Source organism: Monomorium pharaonis, chromosome 6 (assembly GCF_013373865.1).
Source record: "Monomorium pharaonis isolate MP-MQ-018 chromosome 6, ASM1337386v2, whole genome shotgun sequence".
NCBI lineage: Eukaryota > Metazoa > Arthropoda > Insecta > Hymenoptera > Formicidae > Monomorium > Monomorium pharaonis.
Genome location: NC_050472.1, coordinates 1,915,986 through 1,931,147, shown reverse-complemented (window position 1 = coordinate 1,931,147; position 15,162 = coordinate 1,915,986). Strand labels below are relative to the sequence as shown.

General features: G+C 32.4%; 2 protein-coding genes across 7 annotated transcripts in view; both read left to right on the top strand.

Annotated features, from left to right (window-relative positions):
* Positions 1–386: 386 nt before the first annotated feature.
* LOC105835684 overlaps positions 387–15,162 on the top strand; it is a 58,580-nt gene continuing 43,804 nt past the window's right edge. The window contains exons 1-3 of one of the 6 annotated variants that reach the window (XR_004963571.1): positions 387–928; positions 1,840–1,880; positions 1,990–2,121. The gene's annotated coding sequence lies outside the window, so the exon portion shown is untranslated. Of the gene's footprint in view, positions 929–1,152; positions 1,470–1,839; positions 2,122–15,162 lie in introns of those variants that run through there. The other 5 variants (XR_004963575.1, XR_004963573.1, XR_004963576.1 and 2 more) reach the window with 5 other exon arrangements.
* Positions 3,170–14,894, top strand: LOC105835687 (mitochondrial folate transporter/carrier). The gene is made up of 6 exons (XM_012679172.3): positions 3,170–3,362; positions 10,359–10,512; positions 10,722–10,974; positions 11,083–11,196; positions 11,452–11,597; positions 14,068–14,894. The coding sequence occupies exons 1-6, from the start codon at positions 3,206–3,208 to the stop codon at positions 14,240–14,242; spliced, it is 999 nt and encodes a 332-aa protein (XP_012534626.1). The 5' UTR covers positions 3,170–3,205; the 3' UTR covers positions 14,243–14,894.

The following is a 15,162-nucleotide window of genomic DNA, read 5'->3' as shown; positions in this document are numbered from 1 at the left end:
GCACTTACGAACACACACTGGTAAGAAATTCTTTTTTGTTTCAAAACATGCTCTAAAAGAATTCATTCTCCGAAGACAATTAAAAATTAATTTTTTCATTGAATTTTTTATCGGAAATAATATCCAACTATTCTGAAGGCTTGAAATCAACAGTACCCTTGAAATCCAATCTAATCTTTTCTTCATATAATATCTAATAACTATTAATTTTTGATAGTATCTTTTCTAATAGATTTTTCAACTTTTATATAATTTATGATAATTTTACTTAATAATTTGCATGCACATATTTCAATTTCTTTTATTGTTAACTATTTATTAAATAGTAATTCATTGCATTAATAGTTTTGATCGCGTTTCTTGCTTTTTGCCTCTGTGCATCGGCATGAAGTTGGCCGCGCGTCGCGCATTCAAATCCGCCAGTTGAGATTCGCGCATTAGTGACGGCGTAGTGGCGACGGACGGTTCGCGGTCTCGTGCCGTCGTGCTTTTCGCGCGTTTTTCCTTCGTGTATTGCGGCGGATAATCTCGCGCGTCGCCTGCGGGAGTGCCGTGAATAGTGTCGCGTGATCGCAGTTAATCGCGTTTCCGCGGATGGGCCACCGAGAACGGATAATCTCTCGGAGAAGTAGCGTACGCGTCCCGCGCGTTCCGATATCATGGCGCGATCGGTCTGACGGTGCCTTGTGTTGCGTGACCTCCGTGATCGGTGATACCCGTGTGCTCAATGCTCGGGGGTGTCCTCGCGAGCGAGCCGTGTCGTGATATACGTATCTTGCGTTAATCCGCGCGTTGGCCCAGTGGACCTTTAGTACACGTTGTGTCCTCTCGGGAGTGTGTGAGTGTCGTGTGAGGAAGCAATCTAGGCGGGAAGCTGAGAGGAGGAGGAGGCCCGGGGAGGCTTCCAGCACCAGCGGAGCTACCCTGGGTGAGCGATTTATTACTTACATTATGTTATTGTCGTTTGCGCGATCAATCGTTTATTCGTTCAGTTCCATGCAATTTACGGGGAAATAGGGGGTTTGGGGGCGGGGGAGAGGAGGTTTGAGGGATAGATTTGATTATATTTGTAGAATTTTATAAATGTTTAAACTTTATTAGAAGAAAGCCGTCATATTTGTAAGTTGAACGTATGTTGTACATGGTATTTTGACCGTTGGAAGAACGACGTGACGCGCGGGAACGAGCAGGAAAATTCCTGTTGCAAGTTCTAGAAGGATCTTTGCGATTGGTCCCGTATATAATCGTGAGATCGCGCGCGATTGGCTGGCGTTCGCCGATTTCTGGACCTCGCTGGGGTGCGTTCCAAAATTAACCTCGGGTAATCCTAGTGATTATCCTAGGTAGACGCGATGTGAGTTATCTGAGGTTGGGTAACCACAATAACCTCTCAATTTTACGAGGTAAGAAAGTTACCTTCGGCGTCAACTAACTATGAGTTGTAGAACGACATTAAACTCCTACCATTGGTAATCAATTCTCCATATTAGTAATTTTAGAACGCGATATAGTAACCAAGGTTGAATTTTGGAACGCACTCCTGCAAAGTTCCTGGAAAAATTTCACGTATAAAGTTAGAGCTCCGCACTTTCGTATTTTTCTCAATTGTCTTAATTTTTTCCATTCGGCCGTGTTTGCGTAACATGCACCTTTTGCATTTGGCAGAACAGTAAACGAGAAAGCAAAATATATTCCTTGTCAATCGTGACTATTAAAAAACTGTGCGATCGATCTGCGTGAAAAAAGAATAGATTCACCCGTGTTTTGTTTTTCTCATCGTTGTGCCAAGAACAGGCATCTCAAGTACCGTTATAATTCGTGTGTATTTTTTTGTTGTAGATTAACATCGTGCTGCAACTCCGCTGCTGCGCGTCGGGTTGGTGAGTCGTTTGTTTTTATCTCACGCGATCTGCAAACATTGCAGATGAATCTAGCAGAAAATTAATTAGATTGTTATCTAAACGGTCATAATTGTTGCGACCATTTCAGGTACGAAATGCGCATTCTGTATTTGCCCCTCGAAAAAACACGCGTACGAAATTACATTAGACGTCAAAGAACTCGTGAACCATAATTAAATTCGATTAGAATTCGAGATTAGAATTCAATCAATCACTGAAAGAATTAAAATGAAAGTTATCTGATAAAAATTTATGATCTTCAATTTGCAATCTTCTTTTTTTAATGATCTGATACGATCTTTATATAAGGAATTAAAAGCTCGATCTCACCTTTAATTAAATAAAAATAAAAATGAATTTATGAATTACAATACTAATTATTTTTAATCTTTTGTTTTAATTAAACATATTAGTTAATACTTATGTATTATTAATTATTAACTAAAAGTATTATAGTTCACATAAGTAAATTTTGATTTGTAGAAAATAAATATGGAAAACAAAACAATACGATCAGCTTTTCAGTTGGCAATTTATAAACTTAACTAGCTGAATTTATTTCAAGTTAATTGGAGTTGATGAGACCGGTCCAGAATTCCGATCGATTTTTCCAGATTGTAGGGATTTTCTCGCAAATTTCGATTTTGTTAATTGTTATTATCTTATTATTACGGGGAATTTTTTGAGAAGATAAAATCCTATAGAGATTTTTGTATTTTCCTTTTCTGAAAATTTCTCTAAAGTTTTCTTTGCAAAAATTACGATAACAGCAAAACCCCACAAAACTTGGAAGGTGCGTATCATTCCCTAATCAAAAATCCCGCGTGTGCGCGCACTCAGCTGAGAGCATCGTCGCGTCTGCTAACGTTCGCATCGCGGCGCATGTGCGGCAGTCCAGTCTCTCTCTCTCCCACTCCGTGGACGCGCTGCTGCTCGGGTCGTTCGGGCGCTCGTGCTGCCCGTTCCCGGTCGTCGGACAGTATGGCGGCGGTGCTCGGCGTGCGTGGTGGAGTTTGGCTGGTTGCATAATCGTCGGTAACACCAGCTGTGATCGCGGGGGCGAGAGCGAGCGAGAGAAGGCAAGCGTGAGAGGCAGGCAGGCGGCAGGCGGACGTAATTTCGGCAACGAGCGACGCTACGACAGCTCGACGACAGTGCCTCCCGCGGACCAAGAGATATGCCGCAGAGTGGAGGCGAGCGTTGTTAGCACTGGCAAGGATGCGAGATCGAGCATTACCATTGATCACGGATCGGTAACGAAAGGCGAGGAGCGGCTGCACAGCGACAGCAGCATACCGCTCAACATGACGGCGATCAAGGGCAGCGGCACGCCGGGCGCACCACGCCAGCTTAACGTTCTGAGCAACTTCAAGTACGAGTACCTCGTCGCGGGGATCTCGGGTGGCGTCGTCTCGACCTTGATGCTGCATCCGCTGGACCTAATCAAGATCCGTTTCGCAGGTGAGTCGAGCGAGCGAGCGAGTGAGTCACGCGCTGCTCCGTGGGCGCGCGAGGGCGCTCGAGAAAATGGCGGCTGTCACATTGCGATAGCACGTGGTGCCTTCCGTGCCGACGAGAGTTATCGAGCGGCGGTTTCCTCGGTCAACTTTTGCCTTTTCTTCTTTTTTTCTACTCGAGCATCTAAAGCTGAGGAGAAGGAAGTGTGAAATAGCAATTGTTATTGTCATGTCGCGAACAAATGGCTGATGAAATGTTCGACCTGTTTACGTGCTTATCGCTGCTCGATTTCGCTCGTTTATTATTTTTGAAGGAAGAGAGATAGTGAGAGGAAAGTCGTAAGATTCTTGTTCTAAATCAGTATTATCCCTAATGCGTAAAGTCAATCTTAGTTGTTTAATTCTTTTAAGTGAAAGTTATCCGGCTTATTTTGAACGGATACGAGGCTAAAGAATGTATCGACCATGTTTTTTTTTAGTGAGCTGTTCTTTTTAGCTGTACTGCTTCACTGGTGCGATAAGTTAAAGTAAGACAAGTATATTTTTTCTCATTCTAAATTATTGCACTAGTGCAGCTAAAAAGAACAGATCCCAAGTTTTGTTTTTGTTAAGATTTTAACTGTCGAGGTTATCGAACGCTGAGCACATGGCCAGATAGTGTTTTTGCAGTTTAATTTTGTTTTAAGATAGATTTTCCAAATTTTATTCAAAATAATTCACTCTTATTTTATCTTTTGTTTTTTTTTATAAGTTATTCATGTACGGTATAATATGTAGGATATAAAAGCAATTTAAGACGTCTGGTTTTAAAATGTAAAAATAATTTTTTTTTTCCCAAAAAATTTGTGATGTAATTTGGTAGATTTCATTTGATTTGAGTATTCTAAGAAAAATGATGATTTAATTTTTGGCTAGCTTTTAGTACAGATAAATAGCACAAATTTAATAGCATCGCGCAATATGTGATAGCCAATCATCTCTCGTTGTGCTTGTATGAAAATTGACACGCTTCCAAATTATTGCATTTACATTGTATTTAAAATAGCATTACACTCAAAATAGGATATGCTTTACAAATTCGAGATTCTGTATCGAAAAATGCAATACCTATAAATATCTTTGCAATGAATCATTAATGTCTATGATATAATTGTTTCACGTAAATTTTTTAAGATGATTTTTGAGTATTTGCATTTTAAATTGTTTATTTTACGTTGTTGTGTTTTATATATTTTTTTAGTATTTTGTACATATTACTACATATGTTTTGAAATTATGTTAAAAATTTTTAACTAATTAACATGTCAGAAAGCTCGTATCTATATCTAGATACTTCACTTAAGGAATACTTGTGTAGCAAGGTACTGAAAATAGAAGTACTTTACATCACTGCTTGCGCCATGCAGGCTACACTGCACCGTATAAATTCTACGTACGGCTATACAACATCGAACAGAAAGAAAATCGATAATACGAAAGTGAAACAGTGCCGCGAAGATACTTGATTCTTTTATAATTTCCTACCTTCTATCTTTTTCTTTTATTTTCTTTCTAAATAAATTAATTATACATTGAGACATTAATTCTTAAATTATTATAAATTATAATTTATAAATATTTTGATAAATTATATATACATAAAATATTTTATTCTACTTTTATGAGAGTGAATATAAAAAAAAAGAAGATTGGAAAAAAGGAAACATTTAACTTTAACTGATATTTGAATTGTTCAATTTAGACGACCAAATTAATTATTGTTTCACCTAATTTAATTCTCCAAAAATAAATCGGAGAAAACCATTTCCTAAACCTTACACTCCATATTATTGTCTATCAACTTTTATGACTGGACTTTATTCCAAGCAAGTAAAGTCCAGAAGTTTCTTCATTGGAGACAAATCAAAACATTATTAAACGCTTATGAAGAGTTGCAACAGACAGCGCGGACTCTTGTCGAGGGTGGTGATTATAGAATTTAAACGGTCGTAGAATTTATCACGATGATAAAAAAAAACTAGCAGAGAACTCGAGATTATGCAGGTCACAATCTCGTGCTTCAGTCTGTATACCTTGAAAGGCATATATTTTTCGACATGCCTCTCTCTCTCTCTTTCTCTCTCCGATATTTTTATTATTATGGTAAATTCCTTTCCATAGGTGACTAAAAATTATTCTTTTCTATGGACCAAAAATGCATTATTATGGCAAATTCCTTTCCATAGACGACTAAAGATGATTCTTTTCTATGGACCAAAAATGCAGCGAGTCAACGATAACATGTTATATCTGTTTAATCTCAAGATAAACAAGAATTTTATTTTTCATTGTGTGTTAACAAAAGGTTATTTGAAAAATTCTTTTACAAATGCTCGTTGATATTCAATTTGTTATTACTAGAAATTTTAAACATTCTTTTTACATTTCACGAAATGCATTTTTTCACATATTTTTGATTACGAAAGATATTTATAAGTATTTTATTTCCCATTATTCATTCATTGTTATTATCATCGCCATTGCTGTTAGAAGTCAATATTATGGTCGACATATTCCACTGATGATGAATGTTATTTTGCGCAGTCTGTGAAGACAATAGTGATATGGGATTAAGCACGTGTTCGTTTGGCTTATCACTATTGTTTCGTTAGCTATCGTGCTTGTCATGATAAATAAAGCCAAGAGGATTTAGATTAGGTGTCCTTTAGAAACTAACAGATTTGTCTCGCCAATTTGCTGGAAATAATGCGTAATGGACTAATATTCTGATAGTTAACATCCACGCGTAAGGGTAAGGATTCTTAAGAGTTTGATTATTTTTTTCACGTATATAATAAGTGTTCAAAAATACTGTCTATGATAATTTGACGCGAAACAATGGGAATTACATTACTTTGACGGCATTTTTCAGGTTCAATGTTCGTAGAATCGATATCTAAGTTATAGTTTCCTGATTATCTCGAATTAAACGTGATATCCTTATAATATCAAGTTGCACAGATATTCCAAGTATTTCAACATAATATTGATCGCATCGCTATTTACGTTAAAAAAATTCTTGGAACCAAATAATTGCAAAAAAAATTTAATCTAAAAATTAGTAATTATTAAATAAATTAAAATTCATTCTGTTCTAACATATTTGTAATTATATTTTTATATGTCATTATATTTTATATTATCAAATGTTATTATAAATTAATAAATATTATCCACATGGTATTTCTGGTCAAAATTTTGTTAAGGAGATTATTAAGCTCAGCTGTTTTGAATAAAGATTTCATCTCAGAAACGAGACAAAGAAGCGGACAGCTATTTATATACATACTCTGCATAAATTGCGAATTATGATATGAAATAAATATTGTAAAATAAAAATATTTACAATTTATATTGATAAGTATAGGTCAAAATAACAATCAAATTTTTAAATTTATTCAGAATAAATGTTTTTTGATAAATATGTTCTGGTGATGAAACACGTTTTTGTTTGAAGATGATTATCTTAATGAAGGCAACATGCTCTTATGAAGACATAAGACATACTGGTACGAGTCGCTCGTATACAAGGAAGCTATCGATCGATATGAATGAACAAAGGGCTCTGAGCTCACATTATCAGAAGCTTTGAATTCATGTGTCAAACATGCCGAATTTCCGGATCGAATTCGAAGAAATTGGGGGAGGTAAAGATAAAATCGTTTTAATATTTTAGTACGCTGATTTGTTTACTTAAAAGTTACTATAGAATTTTCATTCTACAAGCTCATGCTGAAATTTTGTTTAGAGAAAATTGTTTTGAGTACCGGTCCACTTCAGATGATCTATAATTCGCATCAGATTTTTTAAGTCTTGTGAAAAACTGAAAGCGTAATTTTTACGTTGGGAGAGGGGCATTCTTTTCTTATCTCTAAATGGTATGCGGTCTTATTGAGACAAAGCGCATTTTAACTTTTAAAGATTGTAACGTTGTTTCAAAAATGAAAGCTATTTGCTGAGGTCTTATTCCCGGTTCGTCTGCGTTTATCACATGCTTTCGATAAAGAAATTGGGCTAATGGGCTAAAAAAAAACAATGACACTATGTACATCAATCTCGCAAAGTGTGTTTCACTCTAATCGCACGTGATGATCAATATGATGATTATATAATCGGCACTTATTCACATTTACCGACGCAACATTGCTTTATGTTTAATCTCATAACGTTATCTTAAAAAAGGCATATTAGGCATTCCAGGTAATATCACTATTAGGAGATATTACTGCTATCATATAAAAGTACAGAAGTCTTAAATATTTTAATAGTATGAAAATAAATCGAAATATGTTGTAGTCTAATAAGAATCAATATCTATCAAATTATTTTATTGTAAATATTTAAAAAGATATTATTAAAATAATAAAATGTTTAATATTACATTATAAAGTTATTATTAATATAAATTTTCCAGATATTAAAGTAATTAAATTTAATTATTTATTGACTATTTATTGATATCACGAAAGATTATTATTTCATTATTTATTATTTTTACGTTATTATCGATCTTGTTTTACTTTTGATAAAGATGAAAACAATGCGATTATTATCTCATGTAATCGTTACTTTTGCAACGAATATTGTGAAGTTGCTCTTGTAAGCAGAATTTGATAAAATTATTGTGAAGCATTTCAAGTTAGTTTTAATAATAAATTTTATGTAAATACGTGATTTTATCTTCTACAATAAAATGAATGAAATTTTTTGCTTATTGTCATAAATTATTATAGTTGTAATTATTATGTACGATTTAAATTAATGACGATATACTATGAACAGAGACATTATGTAATTTAATTGGTTTATTATTTAGTTATATCTTTTTATTTTATATTTACAGATGTGTGCGTGCACGCGCGCGTGTGTGTACATACATGCATACATACATACAATGTTTATAATATAATAAATTTAATTATACTATAATTAAACATAAAAGTGAAAAATTATTTAGTTTTGAATATATGTTGACATCATCAATTTTTTTTTGTATTTTGAAGAATTCATTCTTATGTTTTGAAGAACTAGTCTTGGAATTTGTCCAATATGTAACGTCTTATCTATGATTCTTATTAACTGTTAGATAATAGAATAATGTTACAGAAAATTTCCGTCAGTTTTATTTGCTGTTTTTGTTTACGATTATCGTACGTCAAATCAAACAGCTTTTTTTGAATAAGTGTGTTTTTGAGTATTTTATTCAAGTATGATCAGTTATTGTTTATTCAATTTGCTTGTCAGAAACAGTGCAATCGACTTCCGTGTGTAAATTTGATATCGAATTTATTTCAGATTTCTTTTCATCTGTTTCCAGTTTTAAAGATTTTGTTGCTTAATATTTGTGTTGCTTATTTTGAATTGGCGAAACTAAAGGCCATTGCACGTACATTTCCTTAATTGTAATCGTAAGATTTCGACTAATCATTGCTCAAATTAGTCGTAACCGACTGAATTTAACCAATCGTATTGCTCAATTTCTTACGATTACGATTAAGAAAATGTACGTGTAAAAACAAAATAAGGAAAATTAAGTAGGAACGTTCCTCACGTTTAAAAAGATTTGTCAATAAATCCATCAACTGAAGACAGAAATGTGCACGTAAAGCGTTAAATGTTTTTGTAAGCAGAAACGAATAAGATTTATTGGAAAAAATAGGAGTACTTCACATAGGTATGTGTACGTGCGTGTGTGTCGTATTTTAAACGGAATATTCATTGGCTGCCCACCAAGCACCAAGCCACGAGAATTCTGCGAGTTGCGTCAGTAGCACGTGACGTTCGTTATTGAATCGTTTCGTCACGTAGTCGGCCGAATCATCGAAAGTCGTTTTGCATATCTACGAATTTATAAACAATTACGAAATAAAATTTCGTGATTATCTAAATCCTAAATCAGTATTTTTTTTTGAAAATGTATAAATATATAAATTTTACAATGCATAAATTCTAATTTATATATTTAGATTATAAAATAATTTATCCAAATTTTATAGCTTGCAAAATAAATTTGAATAGATTTGTAGACTAGTTGAATATTATCTGTGCAACCGGATATTATAATATATATTTCTGCTTTAGTTTAGATATTAAAAAATAAGAATAAAAAAATATGAAATAAAATTATATAAAATAAATTTAAAATTTAAATAATATAATCCTCTTACTATTTCTTATCGTAAGAACAGAACTGTCGTTCGAATCATCTCTTTTTACATCCATATTTTAAAACAAGTTATATGTATATGAATGTGAAAGAGAAATGTTTTTCGCGCTTTGCATATTTAGATAAAAGCGATATTATTATTTCTTTGGCTTTAATTTTAGTTCCGTACGAATTAAACTTGAAACTTATTATAGTTATTAAAATATTTAACATTAAAGGTTGACAAATTATGGAAAAAATAATATTTATGAGAATTACTAAACTTTTATTGAAGAAAAATTATGTGTAAAAAATGATGCAGACAAATTAATGCAGACACTCGTGGAAGAAATTTCATTGATAGATTTCGTCAAAAATACACAAAATGATCTTTTATAGTCATGTGAAATCACCGTTTATCCATGAAAGCAAAAGTAAATTTTTTATATGGATATGTTTGAGAAGGAAACTTTCTCATCAAATGAGACGTATCACAAGATGATAACGCTTTTTCGCAACCAAATGCGATATGAAAACTAACGTTACAACATTTGTGGCGATAAAGCGAAAATATGCATGTTAATTATATATATAAATGAATGTATGTGAGTATAAAAATTAGGGATTGCGAGAAAATGCATTATCGTTGATGGTCTGACAACAGAGACAAGTAACAGATATAAGAAAAACAAAATTGTGAACAATTACAACATAGACATTTATTTTAATAACGCTTCTTTATCGATATTTTTACAGAGATATAAAATATATTTTGATAGGATTTACTTGAATTCTTTTTTTATCTTTTGGGTGCAGTAAACGACGGACATACTAGTACGACACCACAATACAACGGTCTTAGAAATGCCATTACTCAAATTGTTAAAACCGAGGGTGTGCGTGGGCTCTACAGGGGTGTAACGCCGAACGTTCTAGGATCAGGCAGTTCGTGGGGTTTCTATTTCTTCTTGTAAGTAGTGAGATTGCTGCTTGCCAGCACTTTAAATTTATTTCGAAATAATTAAATAATCCAAATAATTAATTAGACTAGTACAAAAAACCAATCTGCAAATACATTAAAAAATTTTAATTTGAAATTGTTAATTAATAATTATTTATGTACTGTATTTTTTCTAAAAATTTACTTCTATTTTATGTTAACTGCGAATTAATTTGCAGCTACAACATGATAAAGTCTTCGATTCAAGGTGGCAATTCGAAGAAGCCCCTGGGACCGTCCATGCACATGTTCGCTGCCGCTGATGCCGGAGTACTCACACTGCTCATGACTAACCCTATTTGGGTGGTAAAGACGCGGCTGTGCTTACAATATGCTAGTGATGTGAACATAGCAGAATCGAAGAAGTATCGTGGCATGATTGATGCTCTGAGGAAGATTTACAAGACGGAGGGTATTAGAGGTTTATATAAGGCAAGTAGATTTTTTGATCAAACTATCAAATTATGATGTTTGATTTGAAAGAAAATGAAATTTACTCATGGTTTATTATGATAAAAAAAAATATGTACACTTTTGCAGGGTTTAGTTCCTGGATTGTTTGGCGTTTCACATGGTGCTATTCAATTCATGGTATACGAAGAGATGAAAAATGAATATTACAATTATTTGAATGTACCCATCGATACGAAATTGGTAAATTAATTTTTATTAAGATATATATTTCTTATTATAAGATTTTTGGGGAAACAGACAGATCTAACTGCGCTAATTTTTAATTCGTGATGTTACTTTCATGGATTTGTATTCATTGTTATATAAAAAACATAACTATATTATTTTTTTATAAGAAAAAGAAAAGATATGTTCTCAATCAGATAGAGTTATTTACAAATAATATTCAATAACAATAAAAATAAGAGATATTTATATTATATGATATTTTATCAGAGTACTACCGAATATATTATCTTTGCGGCGATGTCAAAGCTGATCGCTGCAGGGTCGACGTATCCTTATCAAGTGGTGAGAGCACGACTTCAGGATCATCATCACGATTATCGGGGTACCTGGCATTGCGTTCAATGCACATGGAGGTCAGAAGGAATTAGGGGTTTCTATAAGGGCTTATCACCATACCTTTTACATGTTACACCAAACATATGTCTGATTATTCTTATTTACGAGCATTTTACTAACGGTAGTTAATTTACATTGATATCTTATTGTTGCAAAAGTAAGAACTTTATAGTAAATTTTTTAAATCTTATCTAGCGCGTAATATCCTCTCTGATTTACTAAAACTTATGATGCAAAGTACTCACGATACGCAGAGTGCGTGTATGATCTTGATGTGAGGTTATAGTATACAATTTTTTTCTTTAAATGGATAAATATTGTGCATTATATATTATTTAAATAAGTTACAGTACAGAATTAGTTCTCAATGTTTTTCGAGAAAGCCTCTTTTTGTAAAATGTCTTATCTGAAATATTTTGGAAGATTCGGAGGATACTTAAAATGATCATTAGTAGCAATTTTTAATTCTATTTTGTTATAGGCGAAATGTATAGGTAATGTATTACTTTTATTTCTAACACTCTCAAAATGAGTGCGCGATATTTTCTATTTGTATTTTTATTAATTTATATTAGGTTTGTAGACTTGTACGGTGATGAAAGGAGAGACATGGTCGAGAGAAATGGAAAAATAGTTTAAATAATTGCTTTTACTATTGCTGTTTTAACTTCTCGCGTAAATTGCAAGGCGATGATTACAATGGGAGAAATAGATCTTGAAATGGCAATAGTTCATGGCATTTGTATTGTATGTAGAATACATGTTTTATTTATTCAACCACTCATCCTTTCTTATCCAAGTACACTGAGAGACTGCGATAATGTAAAATGGACAAAGTTACTTTATTCTTTGACACGAATACGTTTCATTTATGGCGGAATTTGTGTGTATTGTATGTAAGGATAGTTTTGTTATAATGAAAAAATGTGTATTTTAACTGAAATATCTTCTCATTATACAAGGTACGCCACAATGGACAAACGTATGAATATGATCGTCTTTTGCTTGCCGAGATATGTATAGATATCTGAGTGTCAACTAAACTGGATTTAGTTGAACAAACCTAGATAGATATGCAGTTATGTGAGAGAGGAAGCGAAGAGTATTATCTTATACCATATAAGATGATTAATGCTCTGTTCAAATATAAGAGCTGCAAGAAGAAATGCTTCCGGTTCACGTCGGCGAACGGTGTAATCTTGGATAGTTAAATTAATAACCAAATATTTGCGTAACTATACGAATAACACACGATATATTTATTATCTGTACAGCGTTCGAACAATTTTGACGCATAATGTGTGTGAGCCACATGGTGTAAAGTGATAATATCTGTGTCTTCGCTCGACTCAACGAGTTTTAGCGGAATAGACATTGCTTAATTTAGTGATTTCTTTTTTAAGTTTTAGCAAAAAAGTAAAAGTTCGCTGTATTCTACCTTCTCCCCTATTTTTCCATTTTACGAAGCGACTCTATTCCTTTGTAGGCAATGGCTTTACCTCATTTTAAATGGAGTATATAGAGTCCGTTATAGATTAATTTCTGCAAGGATCGTAGAGTCTGGCACTCGGAACATATGATCGATAGCAATAAGTTTTCTCGCTGCAATCTGTAAATAGTAGGACGAATTTATTTATATTATATTCAATTTCTTTAGCCACAAATTTAGCTAGAATCTGTTTATTCGGAAAAAAGAAAGAGTTATGGGGACGAAAACAACAGAATATACTTAAACAACATTGTGACGGTATTAATAAACATACGCACACATATCGAAAAGTGTTTGTCATTAAATTAATTATTCACTACTTTAGATTATTCAAATTTCATCCAGATTTGATATTTTTATTCCATTTCTCTTTTTATCGATATCAATAGGATCTTTTTAATAACACAGAGAACAAGAAGGCATCACCGTTATTTATTTCAGATTTAAGGAAATATATTTTTTGGATTTATTTTGCATTAAATTTGCATGAAATTCTTATTTTTCTACTTAAGACAAATAGCATGTAGAAAGGTATTGTGATCGAATAATAAAATTTATTAAGTACATTATTCAATTTCGGTTAGTTTAGTAGTTTGTTAAGCCACCAGCAGTACGATTTTTGAATGTATTATACAATGAATTAATATATTGAATATATATATCGAATATATATATATATATCGTTCTTGAATTTTATATTGTAAGAGTGAATAAGAAAAATTAGATTTTACTGCTTTGAATTGTATACCCGGTTTGTTTAAATGTAATTGATTTTATGGTTGACATTCTGTTAACAAAAAGATATTTTTATATTCTCTGATTAAACTTTCACAAAACGCTTAAAGCGAGACAAAAGAGGGCATTGATAATTTTTATAAGTAAATTCGATGTTACGTCAAGAATCGTACGCGGGTTAAATTTAATAGTGCTTCAGAACTCTTCGCGTACTATAGTAAAGCAAAGTAAAACAAAGGCGTATTGCTGGTGGTTCGTTGCAGGTATGAGGGTTGGCGCGGCTTTTACAAAGGTTTAAGCGTAAACCTCACCAGAGTGACTCCGGCGACAGTTGTCACATTTGTGGTCTACGAAAATATGTTTCATTATCTGCAATCTGGACGCGTTGCCGTGGAAGAAACGATTGCTGTGCCTGCGGTTACTAAACTGAAGGAGTAAGGTAAAACTAGGGGATTCCTCGGAGCTTTACTAAAATACATGTGTAATCCGGATTTGTTCGGTGTCGTATGAATATTGTATTTCTGGCGATATATGAACTGTGAAACCAGTGAATCATAATTATAATAAAATTCTATTGTGAAGACTTGAGATACAAGCTTTAAAATACAATAAATTTAAATTTCTTGTATTTTTAATGTGTAACATAGATTGAAGTTGACCTAAAATGGCTACAAACTATTGGTTATTTTATTCTGTCTATAATAAATTCAGATTAAATTTTATAGTTTTTTTATAGAACATCCAATCAAAAAGATTTAAATAGATCAAATAGATTAAAATATTTCTAACGTGTCAGTGATCTGTATAAATATTTATCGGATGAAGTAAAAGTTGAACAATTGAAGAATGTAAATGATTAAAGTTTTTAGGTGCTTGTTTGAAAAATCCACAGTAGAAATTATTTCCATTAATTGCTTTTTTATATTTTATGCATATTTGATTCACAAGTTTTCAAAAAACAAATTATGTTTCCATTGTGTATGTTTGCTTAATTATAATTTTTAAATTTATTAACTATGAGAAAGACAATTTAATGGTACATATTGATTATAAAAAAGTTTGATAAAATGTAATTAAAAAAATGTTTTTTGGAAACTGTTTTAAAATTTATTTTTACATACTTTTCCCCTATATCAGATACTTGTATATATTTAGAATATTTAGATTTTGTAATTTATTAAAATCTTTAATTACGTTACTACGATTCTTATTGGTTTTTAATGTTATTATCATTTGTTTTATATTTATTACAAAATTTTATGTTTAACTTGATTAAATGTATAAATTTAACTTATTTATTATAATGTTTATATATCAATAACTATGTCTCTAATAATAAATTTGAAATGTCTACAATT